The sequence below is a fragment of the Lachnellula hyalina genome (assembly GCF_007821495.1).
Source record: "Lachnellula hyalina strain CBS 185.66 chromosome Unknown contig00227, whole genome shotgun sequence".
Lineage (NCBI taxonomy): Eukaryota > Fungi > Ascomycota > Leotiomycetes > Helotiales > Lachnaceae > Lachnellula > Lachnellula hyalina.
In genome coordinates, this window is record NW_022157341.1 from 1 (window position 1) to 20085 (window position 20085).

The 20085-nt window shown below is 45.9% G+C and overlaps 6 protein-coding genes across 6 annotated transcripts; 3 read left to right on the top strand and 3 right to left on the bottom strand.

The window, feature by feature from the left end:
- Nucleotides 1-2590: 2590 nt before the first annotated feature.
- Nucleotides 2591-3646, top strand: LHYA1_G008397 (uncharacterized protein; the record flags this gene model as incomplete). Its single annotated transcript, XM_031153317.1, has 1 exon — nt 2591-3646. One exon carries the CDS (start codon nt 2591-2593, stop codon nt 3644-3646), a length of 1056 nt encoding a protein of 351 aa, XP_031001591.1.
- Nucleotides 3647-5743: 2097 nt separating this feature from the next.
- Nucleotides 5744-6311, top strand: LHYA1_G008398 (uncharacterized protein; the record flags this gene model as incomplete). Its single annotated transcript, XM_031153318.1, has 2 exons — nt 5744-5814; nt 5864-6311. The coding sequence occupies 2 exons, from the start codon at nt 5744-5746 to the stop codon at nt 6309-6311; spliced, it is 519 nt and encodes a 172-aa protein (XP_031001592.1).
- Nucleotides 6312-6367: 56 nt separating this feature from the next.
- LHYA1_G008399 (uncharacterized protein) lies at nt 6368-7249 on the bottom strand (the record flags this gene model as incomplete). Its single annotated transcript, XM_031153319.1, has 1 exon — nt 6368-7249. One exon carries the CDS (start codon nt 7247-7249, stop codon nt 6368-6370), a length of 882 nt encoding a protein of 293 aa, XP_031001593.1.
- Nucleotides 7250-8467: 1218 nt separating this feature from the next.
- LHYA1_G008400 (uncharacterized protein) lies at nt 8468-10621 on the bottom strand (the record flags this gene model as incomplete). The annotated part of the gene is made up of 2 exons (XM_031153320.1): nt 8468-8681; nt 8838-10621. The coding sequence occupies 2 exons, from the start codon at nt 10619-10621 to the stop codon at nt 8468-8470; spliced, it is 1998 nt and encodes a 665-aa protein (XP_031001598.1).
- A 5277-nt stretch (nt 10622-15898) lies between these two features.
- lacZ (Beta-galactosidase) lies at nt 15899-18225 on the top strand (the record flags this gene model as incomplete). The annotated part of the gene is made up of 8 exons (XM_031153321.1): nt 15899-16247; nt 16300-16486; nt 16566-16750; nt 16803-17221; nt 17278-17493; nt 17549-17689; nt 17742-17872; nt 17925-18225. The coding sequence occupies 8 exons, from the start codon at nt 15899-15901 to the stop codon at nt 18223-18225; spliced, it is 1929 nt and encodes a 642-aa protein (XP_031001599.1).
- Nucleotides 18226-18553: 328 nt separating this feature from the next.
- On the bottom strand, nt 18554-19594 carry cel61b (Endoglucanase-7; the record flags this gene model as incomplete). The annotated part of the gene is made up of 4 exons (XM_031153322.1): nt 18554-18786; nt 18902-19037; nt 19129-19288; nt 19374-19594. The coding sequence occupies 4 exons, from the start codon at nt 19592-19594 to the stop codon at nt 18554-18556; spliced, it is 750 nt and encodes a 249-aa protein (XP_031001600.1).
- Between the last annotated feature and the right edge of the window lie 491 nt (nt 19595-20085).

Consider the following 20085-nt stretch of genomic DNA (forward strand, 5'->3'; position numbering starts at 1 on the left):
CCCTAGGCTTCCCTAGACTAGGACTTGTAATAATCAGGGTAGGCGTAACATGCCACCTCTTAGCCATCTTAATTTATTGAGTAGTGTAGTAGCGCAGATCTATTTGCCTCGATAATAACCACAGAGATTAATGTTTCACTCGCCAGTGGCACCCTCAGCCGCACCCCCCCACCTCAGTGATTACGGAATGGGATAGCTGACAGGGTATAACGTTCTGTGTGTCCTGCACTCGCACCCCCTCTTAAGCTCCCTCTTTTCTTATTAGTGCAGGTGGCGCATAATATGTGAAATTCATATGCACATAAGCAAAAAATACTCAGCACTGCCTACCTCCATAGCCTTGGGGGAAAACATGGCAATGCCCCCCCTCCAAAAAAATGGTGAAAATACCACAAAGTGAATGCATGCTATGAACAATCTGAAAACGGCAGACAACAGATAGTAGGATATCTTCTACACAGCAGTTCTGGATCTTAGTGTTACCAAAGTGGGTATACCTTCTTTATTCCATTCCTAAACCCGCGTAGAATTTTGAATTAATGGGGGTATCATGAAAAGACAAATAGTTTCAAGATTATCAGCCGCCATGGAAATCCTAGATGATATCAAGGATGCCCTCACTCATCATAATACCGAATTTGACCACACTCTCGGGTACATTCTCGATGAAGTCAAATTGGACGTGGAGCTGGATCTAAGCGAACTGAAAATGGCGGCCAGAAATCAAGGAGCACCAGAAGCAACCAGCCGAGCTGCGTCCTGAGTGGATCTCTGCAATCGAAAGAAAGTATTTCAATGTCGCCGTGAAGAAGATAGAAGAAATATTTAATCTCTCCAAATCGATTTTAGGAAAGAAAAGCTTTCAGGCACTGGAATCGATGTACTACCTTGCTTGGACAAAGTGGTCAAAAGGGAGTCTGGAAGACCAGCAGGAGGCACTGGACATGCTGTCAAAATTCAAGGACATTGATGAGAGGCTTCTTGCTTCTGATCTGCTAAAATATGTCAAAAACGCAGAAAAATTATGGTCCAGCAGCTTGTCGGAACGATCAAGAGTACAACAGCAAGAAGAAGAAGCTCCACTGAACTCCGATTAATTTTGAATGTTTCTTCTTTCTGTGGGTAGCTGAAAGGGGGTCTATTCTAGTAGATCGTTCAAACACATTGGACGGCATACAGGCTGTTTTGTTTCTTGTCGTCTTTCTCGTACGAAGTTCTTTGAGTAGTGGCTGGTAAGGGGCAGCTTGGCAGTTTTTTTGAGCTACTGCTAATTATTTGTACCTCTTTAACTGTTTTATGTTTTCATTCTAGCTAGACTATGCCAAATATCACTTATACACGCAATATACTTAGGATGGCTTGGATTCGCTATATCTTCAGTTCTCAGGAAACATTTCATAGCTTTCTTGTCGATATCTATATATCAAGTCATGATAAAGAGGAGAGCATGCCAAGAGGGAGTGCTAATATCTCGAAATGGTTTTACTACTCTGCTATAGGGTTTTTGTCCGACCTGACAGACGGGCATGGATTCGACAGCACTTCCAGCGATATTTAATAACCGTGCAGAAGTATATGATCTAGCTAGTCACCTTGTGACGGAGAATATGGTCCAGGTCGAAGAAGGCGACGGGGATGACTTTTCCAATCCCGAGCGGCAATGCCGCAAACGGCGTACGAGCTTCGACGGATCCTTGCTTTTGGGCAAGCCGAGTGGGTTGGCATTGAGATTCATAGGAGCGGGGCACTGGATGGCAGCGAAGCGGGGACGCAAAAGAAGATCAAGGATATCTCTAGCGTTGTCAAACAGCTCATGATTACGTTTCCGAGCCAGCTAACAATCCTTCGGATCGAGAAGCGACAAAGCCAGTCCATTGCTCATGATCTCAGGCCGTATTGGGACACGCCTAGTCCGGAAGCGCGAGACAAGGTTCGCAGCTCAACGGCGTCGTTTACTGAGTTTATGCAGACTCGAATCGAGGAGTGGACACGGGAGACGGCAGGCGAGGGTGAGACGGAGCTCGTAGTGTAGTTTAGTTCACTAGAAAGGATCTCCTTGTGAAATATTATGTTCTAACTTTTTAGTACTATACTATAACATTTCGAACTGCCGTGTGTATTTCAATGCAATTTAATCCAGTGCCATCGTCCTACAAGAACCGTCTGTATATCGCGCTATACCCTAGTGGAGTTGTGGGTAATGAAGGAAGAAGGTTCCTGGACTGTCCAGTTCAGGTGGGAGATGTGTGACAGGGCGAATGTCCCAGTCAATGTACCCTGGGCAGGTCAGCGAATTCGCAGGTAGATCGCTTGCGCGGGGCCTTCTCAACGCTAGCAGAGCTACCCCCTACTAGCTAAAGTTGTTACACTAAAGCACCCATGGTATTATTACAGACAGCAGGTCTTGCCCATTCCCCGACATTATTTTCGCTACCACTTTTCCCTCCTCAGACTCCTCCGAGCCTTGAATCTCAACACGTATCAATTGCCATTCAGCCTTTTTAAACCCCCATCTCCATCTATTTTTTAACGACATATCAGGTCCTCCATCGTTTTGTTTTGGAGCCCCAGGTCAACGGTCAAATTAAAGATGCTCCCTCTAGACTGGCAAGCCGTGCAATGGGGCAGCGGGTGCGGAGATGGCATCTTTATAACCATCATGCTACATGGCAAACGTTTTCGCGTATCTCTACTTCCCCCTTCCTCCCCAAATACCATTGAAGGGCCTCTCATCTCAAGATTCGACTTGATCCCACATGAAGATGAAGAACGATCTTTCGCCATTCAACGCGAAATCGAGTTACTTGTCTATGAAGCGGGAGGATCGATCTGGACTCGACTAGCTCCCCCCACTCCTAACGAGCCAGAGCCTTCGGATTTACACTCTCATTTGTACCCGGAGACCTTCGCCTTCCGCTTCGTCACTAAGGATGGGAAAGCGGAATTGATACCGGACCAAATAGAAGGAGGACCCGACCACCACCATCCTTCCGGCAACAGAATTGTTAACGACATAGGATTGCCCCAATATTCTTCCAAAGACATCCGCGTACTTGAAATTTTCGCTGGGCAGGGGGATATTACCAAAGTCTCGGTAGGAGGAACAGAGATGTGTTGCAAGAGCGGCGAGGAGGCTTTCTTTAAGGGCCTTGAACGTGAATTCGGCTGTCTTCATACGATAGCGAGATCGCACCTTGCTAATTCGATTCGAGTACCCAAACTTCTTGGTCTAGTTACGTTAGCGGAGACGGAGGAGATTATTGGTATTCTGGAAGAATACATTCCTACGGGGAACCCATATGCCCTGGGGAATCTGGAGGACCAAGAGGGTTCAGAAGATGGGGCAGAGCATGAAGGAATGGATGTTGAGGGAGTGGAGGTTGAGGAAATGGAGGCTTCGACGGAAAGAAGGAAGAAGTGGGGGGCTCAAGTCCGGGAGACTGTTAATTTACTTCATGAAATCGGGGTTACATGGGGCGATGGAAAGCCGCACAACGTGCTCATACACAAGGAAACGGATGATGCATGGGTGGTTGATTTTGGGGGTGGTTATACACGTAATTGGGTTGATGAGGAGTTGATGGAATCTTTGCCAGGTGATGAGCAGGCGGTTGGCAAGATTCTCGAGTTCTTGGAAGCTCAATGAGACTTATGAGGAATGACAGCCCTGTCGTACACTGGTGACTTAACTGGCTCGCTCCCAACGACGTGACAGATGAAAGCGAAGAAAAGCCGCCGGAGAAAGTGCTTCAGGATAGCGTTAATGTCTTCTTTATTCTCATCTGGTTTGTCCATAGCAGCTTTGATTACATCAAATAGAGGTTTCTGCTATGATTCCGTTGGCTGGATAATGTGTTTCGGGACTTGGTAAGATGGCTCTCTTTATGTAAAATGGCCATCCGTAACGTAGACTCGGTAGTAGAAAACGACAAGCAGTGTCCAAGTATTGAAATATTGCACAAGAGCTGACGCCATTTTGTAATAATGGAATGCATTAGATTTTCCAGTGGCTCCTGTATAGAACTCGTGGAGGATAAACGCACGCTGACAGGTCATTTTTCGGTCAGGTGAGGCCTCGCTCGACAGCTTGTATGCCTCATGCAAGAGAGACTTGGTAGCATTATAATGCGTACAAGCACGGGATCGCAAATGCCGCCCTCTTCTAGCTTACGGTCTGACGGCAGCTTATAAGAAGAGTAGATCTCTGCGTTTAATAAGTCTTTCAAATGGAACGGGAACCCCGTGCTCTCTAGCCACGGTACCCGTGCTGACCGGGAATCCCCAAAGTCGTGGACAATTCCAGCTTTTGTTGCGAGTCCCTCCTTCAACTTCTGATAATCTTCCTCGATCTTTTCAAAGCATGTCTTTTTACCCTCGGTCAAGGACATGTCGCCTTCAGCAGCAGCAGATAGACTCTCTTCTCTTCTGTCCTACTATTGTCTACAACGACGAAGTAGTCAATTAGACCTTTAGCTGTAAAGTACGTCTGGAGCTTATATTCCCTCCATAGTGCGCTCTTCTTGTTGTCACAGGCCGGTCACGTGTGGTGCCTATTCCTCTAGGTATATATATAGTATGATAGTACCCAGTAAGGAACTTAGTATTGGCCCCTTTTTGGGGATGTCTGGCGCAATTGTAAAGCTATTTAACTATACGTCCTACAACACTCGTGAGCCGCAGCTTCGACCTAATGGACAGATGGCATATGTTCTCTCATGACAGGTTGCGTAATAACAGGTCGACTGTATACAGACAAAGCTAGAATAACACTCCAAGCTACTCATTACCTGACATCGGCCCTCAATCCCTGGCTTATTTTCTTTTAAATCAGCAGTAGACCTTAGACTATAGCTGCAGAGCTCGAGAGTAGCCTTGAGTTCGGCACCTAAGAGTCGGTGTGGCTCCACCTGCAAGTGATCCTCTAGGCTCCGACGACCAGGAATAACACAGACTTACATATATGGCATCGACGACTTGATGCTCTTGATTGTAGAAAAACATAATGTTGGCATGTTAGGAAAGCTGGTTATAAAGTAGAAGTTAGCTCGTAACAAAAGTGCTCTTTCACCGGAAAGTCGCTTAGTCAAAAGTTTCTTGACCAATTGCAACTCGCTGTTTTGCTCTTTCCGCGAAAGAGCACCCTAAAATAATTGGTGGAGGACTTTTTACACTAGCTGAACTTTTAGCTACACTGGTCTAGCTGGAACCCGCCAGCCGATCGATCAACCGATCATCCGCTAAATACTTCACTGGAAAGGATTTCCTTTATGCAATATTATATTTTAATGTTCTAGTACTATGCTATAACATTTAGAACTGCCGTGTGTATTTCAATGCATTTTAACCTAGCTGCAATCGTCCTGTTCGGGGAATGCTTACGCGCGCGCTACCTAAGTACCCGGCCTGGATTGACCCACCGCGCGCTTAATAAGCCCACGTTATTAGTGGTCGTTCTGGTAGAAAAGACCCTCTCATAGTTCAAGTCACGTATACAACTTAAGGTCGAATGTTTGAAGCCTCAGAGATGAAACATCGTTTTTACGCGCGCCTCTACTTCTATTTATAATGTTGGTTTTAAAGTGGGATAACACATAGGTATAAAAGCTGCTAAAGCCTTCTCTATATTATTTATATCCCTATCAATATAACTACTCTTGGCTCAATTCTTAACTATTTTCTATATTTGCCTGTTTACACATACTACTCAACCCTTTCTCTATATCCTTTCGATCTTAGGAAGACCATGTCTTCGAACAAGAACCGTCTGTATATCGCGCTATACCCTAGTGGAGTTGTGGGTAATGAAGAAAGAAGGTTCCGGAACTGTCCTTTCACAATGCCTGATACGAGCTAACATTACCAGATTCCATTGGGCGTTCCTGATTGGACCGAAAGCGGAGAAGAGTGTCGTCCCTGGTGTTCGTTATCACGTGAAGAACATGTACATGGGCGGATGGCAATATGAGGAGAAGGGTGTCGACGATGTCCGATCAACGAATACATTGCTCGCGCGTTTCGTCATTGGAAAAGTGGAGGATGAACGTCGGCTGATCGATCTTCTTCGAAATCTACCAGTCGTTAATGGAGACCCAAATTGGAGGTGTCGCAGCTGGATTGCGAAGGCTCTTACGGAAATTGCGAAAGACGGGAAGTGTGTTGGCACTTCTGAGCTGAATTGGGGGCACATTGAGGCATTCGCAAGACAATACGTCGCTCAAAAAACTGCTGCAGGAAGGTACGCAACGGCAGAGGATTTATTGAAGCCCAAACCAACATATGATTTGCTTGGGCGAAAGGAGACTGTGCCTTGAGCCAAAAACATTTGCCTCCAGCCAAGATCAGATCACCGTATTGTATTTTACTAGCTTCACCACTCTCCCCACCATTTGCAGCGTGTTCTTTCCATTTCTAGTTCCTCGGGATAGGGATCGAGCAACGAAAGAAGAATACCTTGATATTCACTTCTAAGAAGATTTCCACGCCACGCAGATGTGTATTCCCAGTAAGAAGGATACCAGCCTGAAAATTCCCAATCAATGATTCCAACTATCCGGTCCCCACGAACTAAGATGTTAAATGGATTCAAATCGCAATGTGTGAAAACTGGGGCTGGCCATAGGGCATCTTGTTTAACAATCATGGCTCTGACGTCGTCGGCCTCTTTTTGGGTGACGTGATCGCCTGTCTCTGTTGCTTTAAGATTTCTTCTCAGCCAGAGGTGAAATTCTTGGATAGTCTTGAAGGGTCCAAAGCGCGGGGTGCCGTGTGGTAGGCGGGAATCGTACATGGAACCACCAACGCAGCTCTCTACTCCCGTATTTGGTGGGGGCTTCAAAGCTCGAAGCTCTTGGATCATATGCTTTAGCTGCGAGAAGATTTTCTGAAGAGACTCTTTGGATAATTTTCGCCAGGCAGCTGCCAAAGTCTCGCCTTGAATTCTCTCCATGACGAGATATGCTCTGTTTTTGTGGAGAAAGGAGCAATAAACTTTGGGAACAGGAATCGATGTATGTTGAGCGACATACTTCATCGTGACAGCTTCTGTAAGGTGTACTGAATATCCCGTTTTGAGGATTTTATGCTTGGTGATTGGTACACAGGGGCCGTCCCGATCAAAGAACTTTGCTGTTGTATGAAGTGCTAGACGAGCTAAGAAACGACGAGGATAAGTGTCATTGATGGCCAAGGCTTCGCTGCCTTCATGCTGAACTTCAAAATTGTTCGCAGGGTTGAAATAAGGAACTGCCATCGCGAGTCCATTTATGGAGTTTCGAGAGTTATGGAAATAAACTACATGCAAATGAGTAAGTGAAAATTAAAGTATATGTTGAAGTTAGTAGACGTACCGTATTTCTGTCTTTGGCGTATTTGAAAAGCGGATTTTCTCGCCGACGTACTTTTCCTCTTAACGGAAATTCAGCCTTCTGATGTTCCTCGACGTGTCTTTCAGCTTCGATATACTCGGGAAACGCAATGACTTGTGAGCATACGTGGAGGCTTTTGTGTCCGCTGGTGAGGTGTTGAAGGTAAGTTCACAAATATTGAAAGGGGGGAGTCGTCCCTTAGAGGAAAGCCGTATCACGCTAGAGAACGGGAACAGCCGATTTGTGGATCGCCAAATATTTTTCGGCGGCTATGTGGACTTGGCAAATACTCGTAGTCACTTAGTAAGCGCACACTCAGTAAACGCTCAAATTATTGCCCTATCAAAAAACCCTAAAAGTTATTAACTTTTATATTTTATAATATATTCGGATAATCTGCTAGCAGATCACAATACTTCTAGAAATAAATCACGTTCATATCACGTGCCAGTGCCCAACCCAGAGAGAGAGAGAGAGAATTAAAACGAAATGAGGCGCAGACAGGAGCGGAGTACGGAATCGTGCTAAGACTTGTTTCAAAGTTAAGATGCCTGTCGGATATAGCTGTTTTTATATGTGCTTAGCCGCCTGACAACTTCTCTTATTTACTATGTTTATTATTATCTAATAGTATAAGACCGCTTCTATTATAAGCTAGTAATATATAATCTAAGGTTATTTCTATTTTATAAGAATACTTTTTAAATAGGTTAGATTATAAATTATATTCTTTAGCTAGTTTTTATTGGAATGGGAGCTGTATTCCGACCTTTATAGTCATGTGACATCATGTGATTTAGCTTAGTCAGCAGAAGTGGCATAACCACTTCTGTTTGCAACACTATAATGAATGCTAAGCATTATTAACCAAATACCAGAATCAAGTCTATACTACGTAGTAGAGAAGGGATCACATATCATATCTGTGATACTAATAGTTTTAAGATTAAATAAATACAGTATAGCTATAGTCTTAATTTATATATAACTTTTACTAAATATTAGCTCTACTATAGTATCTCTAGTCTTTAAGAGTTCTATAGTTTATATAGCTTCTCTGCTACTTACCCTACGCTTATATTATATGAATCATTGTCATAGAATTATCCTAGGCGAATCGTACATTTCGTTGTTACCAACTTAGGAAGACATTCTCCTGCCCCTGAACGATAATAATTTAAATCGTTCTCTCCCCATTTGCCATCAGGCCGTGGAGTAGTACGCTGGGCAAAAATCACATAGCTGAATGTAAATGAGCCGATCCGCTCATAGTGTTCGCCAACTTCCCTGACAACGATGGCAGTCACTTGATCAGAACTATTGTATTTTCTGGAGGTCTCGGAAATCGACAATAGAAGCACCGTGTATGACTGGTCAAGAGGGTCGCAGGGTTCTTCGCCTGGAGAATATGGACAGCAGACTAGCTGGCCATCTTCAAGCTGTATTATAGCATGCCGCTGCCCATCCACATACCTGCATCTTCTCTTCGCCTCCACGTCCAATTCTACGCTGGCGATTGTGCATGTGATTGTCGAAGCTTCTACCGTAAGAAATAACATCCCGTGCGATGGTTGTCGTAAGAGGAGATTGGGCAAAGCATCGAAACTGGGGAATCTTGTAAGTTGGTTTACGCTATCGTCGACCCATATTTTCACGTTTTCGGGTTTGATTTGAGTGGTTCCGGATGGATACTCAGTCCATCCAGCCCAAGTCCAACTTGGGAATTCTGGTCGTCGTTTCCCCCGCCAAGAGTGTGACCAGCAGAGACCCATTGCAAATGAATGCTCGGCGGTTAGGGATTTCCATTTCACGTCATCAAGTGCGTAAGGGTTTTGTAGAATAGCCGCTGCGGACATGATGGGAATTCCCATGAAATGAAAAACTGGACACGGACTCTTCGCATAAGTCTGAAGAATCCCTTGTATCGCATTTATTGTATCCTCTGGGAAGCTAATTTCCCTCGAGGCATACTCCTGGATAAATTGCGAGCCTTCGTAGCGTCCAGTTCCGGGACTTTTGTGGTGGAAGATTCTTGATAGCCTATGCTTCATTTGCGGAGGTTCCGTATGGCGTTTTATAGAAACTCTATCGAGCGGCTGTATCATTGATTCTGCAAGGTACATGCCATTGCATTCGAATGATACCTCATTATCCGTAAAAAGTAGGCGCCGTCTCGATAAAATGCCCTCTTGATAAGTCCAGGCTCTGCTCGCCCACTTCGAGGAGTTCACTCGGTTACTGGCGTGAGGTTGTATGGAAACAAGGAGGTGACTGCCAAGATCTAGACTATGCTGTGGCTTTCGGGTTTTGGTTCCAACCCCAGGAAGTCCATAGCTTGAATCCTCCCCCGCTGCTGCCATTATTGTTGCCACCGCATTGTTATAGATTACATCCATCTGTCTGATCTGGTCGAGCTTATCGGGCCCGTCTTCTTGATCAATACAATATCTGTCGACCCACAGGTATCGGTAGTCCAGATTCAACGTCACCACAATGCTATCCTCAACAACTTCTGGATATTTCGGGACCTCGGAACGTTTAGGATCATTGTCCTCAACAGTGATGGCACCTACCTTGCCCCAGACATATGACAGGGCAACGTATTGACAGTCTTCCGGGGACGCAACAACACATCGCGTCCTACAGTCAACAACCCTGAGAGCTTTGACAACTTTGGCATGCATTGGGGAGCACAACTCGTCGTGGTGCTCGCGACAGTAGTTGATTGCTTCTTTCGCAAACCCATCGCACCAAGATGCCGCAGAGACATGGCGAACCCTCCACGGGGAAGAAGATTTAGCATCAGCAAAATATCCGCACCTGTCCTCGCAGAGGCAATTGTTGGTCTCGCGTTGGACGACGCGCAGCATGTAGCTGAGCTCATTATCGATGTCGTGGAAGTCCGCGTCACCATCAGTGCCGATTGCTCCGCCGTTAAACCACAGGTTCACAGTAGATATGGCCCGGAGATGGCAAGGTATGTTGCTTTCAGCATCACTGCAGTCAGGACCTTGTGGATGAGCCATCATCCCGAAGAATCGGCACAAGGAACACGTTGACGCGAGCAGTTCTGCCTTTGTTGCTTCAAGCTGTAGAACTTCGACGCCATACTGAGAAGTATAATAATCTGACGCTCGAGTATCGAAAAGATCTTTGAATTTGATTGCCGCGCATCTTGGACATAGATGGACATCGATTGAAGATGCAGTCGGGGCTACAGCTGTGGGCAGTACTGAGAGCTCTGAAACGCTCTCCATATTGATATGCAATTAACAATTAGATGGCCAAAAAGATATATAAAACAACAAGAAGTACAGCTTCTTGACCATAATTCAATGGTGAGCGATGATATATGTATGTATAGAAACCAGACAAACTTGAAACAAAGCTAGTTCCGCCCATGGTCCGTGCCGACCCCCAAACCCAACCCAACCACGAACGCAATTCGGACAAGACTCTGTATTCAGTTTCTTGCTCTGAGTTAATATGAACCACTTTTTTTTATTCACCGGATCTACGAGTGTAATAACTAGATTCGTAAGTTCCAATTGACAGATAACTCCTTGATATTACACTCTAACCCCCTTCGCACTCCTATATCTCCCCATAACCCAGGTCTTCCAAGTAAAGCATTTGCGCAAACTACCCCACATGCTCATGCGAGAACAACCCCGCTCGCTTGCCCACAGAAAGCCAGTATTTTTCATATATATCTTTAGCGCTCAATCTAGTCGCTGGGAGAGCGGCCCTGGTTTGCTTTGTATCGATGGCGAAGGTGTGAGCGTTGTTTTCCCAGCGAGGGATAGGGAGATGAAGTTTTGCTCACCGGCATAGGTCCATGACAAGTTGGTAGCAGGAATATCAATACTCTCAAACCAGCGATTCTGCACCCGCCGCGAGAAAAAAACGCCGCCCAACTCACTCTTTCGCCAGAATACCCACCAATAATGGAAGAAACAGCTCCTAGCACCCGCCAAGCAAGAACGAAAAGAGCAGGATAAACCCCATTACTACATTCAAAGCCCCGCCTCGCCTTTGATATATCTACACATATAAATCCAAGGATTGAAAGCCATCCAAAACGCCATGCTTGCTCAACTCAAAGTCGGGTATAATGCCCCCTCAATTATGATCTTGCTGAATCCTTCCGTATATGTCATCTCGTGGGCTCTTTCCAAATCGCGATTCATATCCGGCTCGTCTGGCCTCTCGCCTCTCATCAGCAACCACCATCATCTCTGTAATCGACCCTACTGCTGTGGCGATGGCAATCTCAGCATATTCGGTGCCGTGGGACTGCGTCGCCACTGGCACTAACTTAAGTCGAGATGCGCTGTAAGTTCAATGGCGACTCGGGGCGGGTTGTGGGGCTCTTCGAATAGAAGGTATCGATGGACAGTATCGACAGGGCGCTACGCTCCCGCCGGTAGTGCGTGCTACTGGCTGATATGCTTGCTGCATCGCCTAGAAGTCCTTCCAGCTCGGAATCATTGCTGTTGGCGGGTAACCTCGTGCCATCATGTCTTGTAACGCCCAAGTCACCGTATGACACCGAACTCACAGCCCGCGCCCTCTCTTTTTTAACACTCTCATGCTCCGCCCACAATTCATCTACTGTACACTGCCCGCTAGCACTACTCGTCGCTCTAGCCCTCTCCTATATATCCCTCAAGGCGACATAATCACCCCTCTCCCTCGCTTCATCGTAAACGCCGCCGTTCTTCCCGCTCTTCATTTTCGCGCCGTTGGGCGATACGTACTTGATATAGCCTCCATCTGGGCTTCGCGGAAGAATTGAGGATATACTGGCTAGTAGAGATATTAGAGTGGATATCTTTCCACTCTCCTACCCCGCCTAGCTGGCGAGATGTGAGTTTTGAAATGTTGGAACAATCCGCCTAGCAAGTCAAAGATTTATCAGCACATTGGCGATGTTCCGCAAGGCAAAGCACTTCGACGCCTTTATGTAATGAATGCAAAAGAATAATATACACTATAAATATTTCAATTCTAGCTATAGTTGCTGAATAGTCTGTGTAAGTTTTTAATATAACAAAACGTGGTAAGTAAGAAGCGTGGGAGTGGGTAATGCCTCTGTAAACCCTGTATCTCCACGCCGCTGCCGCCGGATTGTCTCTGCTTGTATTGGCATCAAATGAACGGTACACTAGAAAGTGTCTTCATATATAATTATCCAATATTCATTAACAAATAAGTCCACGTTCAGTGCAGGGCCCTCTGAGGGAGGGTATAGTAATTGTTAAACACTGGTCACTGAAGCCCTGTGAAATGCAAGCACTGGCAACCTACTGCACGACAAGGAAACCACAGTCAGTTTTTAGATATTGACTCGCAACTGTAGATCGAAAGGTAGACACAGACATGGACTAAGCGAGTAAGATCAGGGGAAAGGAACCAGACGTGCCATGACAATCAATTATAGGGAAAGCTAACAATGCATTGAGACTATAGATACCTGTTACTGGTATATGAACGACACCCGCAAAACTCGAATCCTCCACACGAGAATGCAACTGATAAATAACAATATGCAGTAAGTACCATCAAAACCATCATCAAACTATATAGCCTGCGTGTCAACTTCAACCCTTACTTCCGCTCAAGCTGCAAGCCCCCATACGCCTCCCGCCCATTATCAAGTGGCCCATCAGCCAAGTCAGCGTCCTCTCCTTCATCATCCACCAACCCAACCGAACCATAAAGCTGCGTGACTAGAGCCCCAACCAGAATCCCAATCATCATCGGCCCGAAAACATTCTCAGCCGGACAGGCAAAGCTACCCTTCCCAAATGGCATGAACGATTGTCTATCCATATGTTCGATCCTTGATGGCTTGAACGTGTCGGCGTCTGGACCCCATATTGCCGGGTCCCGATGCATGTACTCGATATCTACTGCGATCAATTTGTTTTCTTGGAAGCGATAAATCCATCGGGTGGGAGGGTATAATCGGAGAGCTTCGAGAGTGATGTCTTTGACAGACACTTGGCCGTCTAAGCGAGCCTCAAAGTTGGCCTGGGTGGGATCAGATAGGAATTCCGGGAAGAGGTTCGTCCATGCGCGACGATCATCGTGGGAAGACCGGAAGCGAATTTCTAGGAAACATCGAAGGATAACGCGCCAGAGCGTCTCGTAGGCAGGCAAGATGATGTTGAGAGGGTTGTCAGCAGCGATGTTGCAGGGCAGGATTGTTTCAAGTCTGCGAAGAAAAGATGTCTTTTTGTCGTGTAAAAGCGCCTGGTCGATAGAACATTTAGATGCAACCCAGAGATTGTTGATAGTGGTGGCAATGTACTGGACGTCGATGTCGGACGGCGGAGGCTGAATGTGGGGAAAGAATTTTCCTATTACGATTTGAAAGACTAGGCGCTGGATAGAAGTTTCAAGTGAAGTCAGGCCGAACGCCTGGACTGTTCCTGCAATTCGACTAGCACTCTCTGTCGCTGTCTTTGCGAGGCTTTTCCAGTCACTATCTTGCATTCGAATAAGTTGCTTTGCGTGATTCACAAAGTCTCAGTGGATATCTGAATACGTTGTTGTGAAAGCATTGTTGATTCCGAAGGCCAAAACAAGTCGTTCGTTGGGAATAGCCCGGGACAATAATGAGGAGTTGGCCAGAAGAGCTTTTGCTTGCTGATGATCCTTGATGCATGTTCGAGTGCTGGAACCCTTTTTACTAGAGACCAGATCCCTTGCAAATGTGCACAGAAAAACAAGGATCGAAGCTATCAGGGCGAACCAAAGAGTGCCCATGCTTGAAGCGGGTTATTGTTTCTGCGCCGAGTAGGCTCTGCTATTGTTGAGGTTGTACGACAGCTGGGGACAACGAAAGATTTACTTGAAGCTTTATTGTGTAGGACGGGTTTAGGAATTCGAATTCTGTTCTGCTGAGAGCTCATACTTATGCTCGGTTGTGTGCGTGGCTTCTCAAATTTCGATGGCTTGCGTGAATCATATCGAATGTCCTTGTATCATTGAGAAAGATGACTTGAGGGTCTTCATGCAGGGTCCCGCTAATAAAGGTCTCCCGCAAGATGAGAATATGCTGCCCATTAACAGCAGAAGATTGAGTAGAGAAATTTCATTAAAACTGTATACATCTAGTTAGGAACGGATTCTCTTCTGAGTTTCGACTCATAGCAACTTGCCTGACCATTTTATGTTAGAAAACCAGTGATTGTCGCTATCATCTCGCACGACACCATGGAAATAATGTTTCAAGCAGAGCATTGAGTCCAGCATCCCCCTTCTAATGTCATCGATAACAGCGGGAAGGTGCATGCAGATTCTACTCGATATTTCGACAAACTCCCCATCAGAGCTTTGTGCATTATTTGTTGCCCAGGACTGAACGTCCCGGTCCGCAAAACAATGGGTTGGGGCATATTGTCTATGAATGAAACGGCAAAAAATTAAATCCCCTATCGTTACTTCACGGGACTCCACAATAACAATTGCAGGAACAATTGTGATACCAGCTGATCCAGAAATTGAGAGGACGAGGTCTAACTAGTAATCATATAGAAATGAGTGCCCTTGAACATATATCAGCGTTAGGAAATAGACTGAAGATCACCTAGATCTGGACTGTTTGCAGCTGCTAGTGCTAGATGGGTGATGTAAAGAGCGGAAGGAAGAACAAAGAACTTGAAGAGTCGCGTACCGTCCACTAGTGGTTACACTAGGTTGATTACGTCAGCACTGCCCGTAAAATTATCTTCTCTCGCTCCCCTTCGTTAATATATACCTATGCTTGTATCTTTATATGCTCACATCAAGCTATAAATCGGTCATCCGCTGTGACCCGTGTATTCTGACCCGTCTGCCCCGGAGTATAAATCACGTGTTGTCAGCAAAAGTATCCTACCCCACTAGCGCCAATCGTTTAAGCGGTTGAACGTTTTGATTTGTTTATACCCTAGGTCACTTGTAAATGTTAATGCGTTTCACTAATAGGGAGTTTACTTGTAAATCTATACTACTTAATTAAGTAAGCAAGAGTTAATTTTATAAGCGATCCTATATTTAAAACTCTTTCCTACTTGCTAGCTATATACAATTACTTAAATTCCTTTCATACCATTATATATATAATATAGCAACTTAAGTTAAAGTTTAAGAAGTAGAGTTTAAGTGTCATGGGTAGTTATTTCGACCTCCCTGAATAAGTTAAATCTCGCGTCAACATTGCATATCTTTCCCACTTTTGTATGCGGGGTCCGGGGATTATTACCATGTACTTGCTTAGCCGATGAGGGGTAAGTAGGGAAGTGCCTTGGTGTCTCCTTGAAGCTCGATATCTTTTGCTTCGGCCCCAATTCGCCTGCAGACCGTCAATTGCAAGGTAATATGTTCCTGTCGATTACAGGGGCAGTGAGGGGTTGTCCTTGGCAGTCTACAAGTGACATGATGGTAGGAGTATAAGAAGCGCGGCGTTTGAAAAATTCATTGCCTCCCACTTCCATTTTTCTGGTTTGCCTCATTGCCTATTCCTTATATTTTTGACTATCAGAATGCGAGTCGCATCCAGCTTGATCCTGTCCCTACAGGCAACACTTACCCTGGCAAGTAGCTATGACAGCAATTTTTTTAATCCTGGTAAAGCCAGACGTCAAAATGTCAACGCCAAGGCATACGCTGTTCAAGAGCCGCCGTTAACTACAGATTGGACTTACAAGCTCGGCACAAACCCTTGGCCAGAATATCCCAGACCCCAGCTGGAACGGGCCAAATGGCAGAACTTGAATGGATTGTGGACTTATCAGAATGCTGCTAGCCTGGACGCCCTTAACAGCCCTCCTTTCAATCAAACATTAGCAAATGAGGTTTTGATCCCGTCTTGCCTCGAGAGTGCTATTTCTGGTAACCTTCAAGAAGTTTCTCCCACGGCATAATTGGCTAATATCATGCGCAGGAATCCAAGCCAACTACTCAATATATTCTTGGTTTCAGACATCTTTCAATATCCCTTCATCATGGTCCAATCAGTCAGTCTTACTCAACTTCGGAGCTGTGGATTATGAAGCAACGGTATTTATCAACGGCCAGAAGGCTGGTTTCAACCGAGGAGGATACTCGGCGTTCACCATTGATGCAACCGGGTTTGTGTCGGTTGGGGGCCAAAACGAAATGCACGAACTTCTCAAAATCCCGCAAAAGCTATAGCTAACTTTCTTACAGCCTTGTATTTGTGCACGACCCCACTGATAGTGGTGACTATGTCATTCCCATCGGAAAACAGACCCTGAACCCATCACATATTTTTTACAGACCCTGCAGCGGTATTTGGCAGAGTGTTTGGATCGAATCGGCGCCAACCAACCATATAACTCAGCTTGATGTCGCAGCAGACATGAATGGCGAGGGTGAGTACATCAAATATCTCTTCAAGAATATATGCTTATTTGACGTCTTCAGTAAACGTCACAATTCACAGCTCTTCCGGAACTCCGGGTCCCGTTGAAATCATCTTCTACGATAGCGGATCTAAGAGATCACCAAATATTCTAGCGTCACAAACAGGGACTTCTGATGTGTCGTTTCAATTCACGGTCCCTTCACCAAAGCTATGGTCACCTGACTCACCGAGTTTATATAACTTCACTGTCGTCATGGGTTCTGATGAAGTCTCGAGTTATACCGGATTTAGGACTATCTCCAAAGGCAAAGTTGACGGAATAGTCCGACCGCTCTTGAATGGGGAATTCATTTTCCAATTTGGGACTTTGGATCAGGGATACTGGCCTGACGGCGTTTATACCCCGCCAAACCGGGAGGCCATGGTGTACGATCTGGAAGCATTGAAGAAGCTAGGATTTAATATGCTTCGGAAGCATGTAAGTGAGATGACTATCTACCTAAAGAAAGATTCTGATTTATCTCGTCTGAATAGATAAAAGTTGAAAACGCGTTGTTTTATCAAGCATGTGATCAAATGGGCCTCCTTTTGATCCAAGACATGCCCGCCCTCCGGCCTATTCAGAGCCGTACCCTGTCCAACTGCACATCAGAAACGATTCTGCCAGATACAGATCAACAAGCCGAGTTCACTCGTCAACTCGAGGTTCTTGTAAATCAGCATAAAAACTATCCCAGCATCGGGACATGGGTAAATGGACTTCCAGCTGCACACTGCATGGGTTTGGTCGCTAATGACTTCTCAGGTTATCTACAACGAAGGCTGGGGACAAGTAATTCAAGGCTATCCCGAGTTTGGCCTCACGGACATCGTTCGCAGTCTCGATCCAACGCGTCTCGTTGACAGTACAACGGGATGGCACGACCATGGTGCCGGAGACTACAGCGTGGGTGAGCCGCTATTCAAATGCTCCTCACAATACTGATAAACGGTAACAGGACAATCATCATTACGCGAACCCACAATGTGGCTCCCCCTTCTACTCTATCGACTCAAGCCCCTACGACCCAACACGCATTGGCTTCCAAGGCGAATTCGGCGGAATCGGCCAAAACGTCTCCATTGAGCAGTCAGTTTGTCCCATTTCCCTCCTCTGTCCCACACACTAAAACACTATATAGTCTATGGAACGTCCAAACAGCCATCAACACCATCAACCAAACCTACGAAATCGACACCTCGATCGAGGCATGGAACTACCGCGCCCACCGCCTTCTAGACGATCTGAGGGATCAAACAGAGTTGTTTGCATGTAGTGGGGGAGTCTGGACGCAGACTACTGATGTCGAGGGTGAGGTCAATGGCTTGCTGACTTATGACCGGAGGGTCTTACGGCCGGATGTGGCGCAGTGGCAAGCTGATATTAAGGCGTTGTACGATGCTGCTGCGGGCAGTCATAACGCTTCGATGGCTATTTCCTAGATCTACTATAGCTAGGACTAAGAGAAACGAGTTGGAGCATGTGATATGTTCGTATGGTATGGTTGGGTAATAGGTAGCATTTGGGTAAAAATGGGTAGATATCTAAATGAAGTCGTCAGGGTCATCGGTAACGAATGTCATGATTGTCTCTGGTTCAGGGTGCAAAATTCAACCCACCGTTCCTTCCTTCCCTCCATTCTTTTCCCTCATCCCACAATCTTTTCCCCCCTTCCCCTCCAAAACAAGTAAGAATATCACACCACCTACTCGCCAGCCATTCCCTGCTACAATCTCGTCCATCCAACCCCCTTCACCCCAGAACTTACTTCTACCCCGTCCACAGCACAGGCCCAGGAATAGTATAATTCGTTAACGTAACATACGGATTAAAATAAATCCCCGGATCATTCTCATTATAAAGATCCACACCCAACGTCCCCTCCGGATTCGCCGTCCCAAAACCCGTGACGTCGATATTGAGACAAAAGGGGTAGTTCTGCGCACCACCTAGTGTGGAGGCGCCATGGCAGGCTATGGTCTCGTGGCGGAAGACATAATGCCCTGTTGGTTTGATGATCTTTAGCGTTTGCTAGCCTTTACTTCACTTGTGTTCTCGGCTTTGCCAGCTCGGCGTGCCGTGAACTCGGATGGATGATCATAACATAATATAACGTACCCGGAGCAAGAGACTTAGGCACGGTGCTTGTCCAAGACCCGTTATTAGCAATCATAACGCCGGAAGCCCATTCCTGGGTGGTGAAATCGATGCCCGACTCGTCAATCTTGACGAACTCGAGGGTCGTTTTATCAACCTGTTGCACTCGTCAGTACCTTTCTTCTTTCCTCCCTGCAACTCGAGGATATCTGCTTCCTGGAAGTGAAAGGGTGGCCGTGGTAACGTACAGTCTCGCAATCCCCATTGCAGTTCGCAACATAGGTCAACATGGGTCCGATGTTGTGCGCCCACGGCTGTGTCCATTGGAACTCGACTGTTGAGCCTGCAGCTACCGTTGCGGTGGTATTGGCGTTCCTGCCGTCCTTGTGGCAGATAATATTCGGATCTCTGTATTTATAGAACAGTCAGTCCCCACACATATCACTTCACTTCACTTCCACAACCCACGAGACTTAATAATCAACATACGCACTGGTACTCAGACGGCGGAATAAACCCTGAATCCAACGCATCCTCATACCACCCAGGCGTCGTCGGATAGGCCACTTTATTAACAATGTCATAGTAGAAATCAAGTGACCATCCCTGAGTATAAATACCATTTGCCACGATGCCCGTCACGATTCCATGCGCAAGTGCTGGGCTAGCAAAGAAGCCAAAAATCGTCACAACTTTCAGTAATAAGAATACCATGTTGATTGATTGACCGATCCTTTCTTACTTCAAAGTTTTTTTTCAGTATCGATTTGGAGAATCCACGAGAGAGTTACGAGGAGCGCGGGATGGGATATATAAGGCATTTAAAAGGATGGCTAAATGGAAATTACACATCTTAACGAAAATGCGTGTGACCTGGACTCGCAAGATGCAATATGGTTAAAGACTAAACAGCACTGCGAATTCCTGGATGACGCTGGAATATCGGGTAGGATTTACCGGCTACAATATGGATGCAGAGCCAACGATTGGTGCGAATTTGCCTAATATTAGATCTCAGCGGTAGAATTCTAAAGGACTGTTACACCATATTCAACAGCGACAATGAATCTTCCATGTCTAGATTGTGCTGTATGGTTTGTCACACCGGGAATCTGGGGTCCCCACCAATGCCCACCCGTGGTTACTCCGCATGGCAGGCATGTGTCTCTTCAGAAGCAACGACGTCCATCGCCTGCATATCAGCA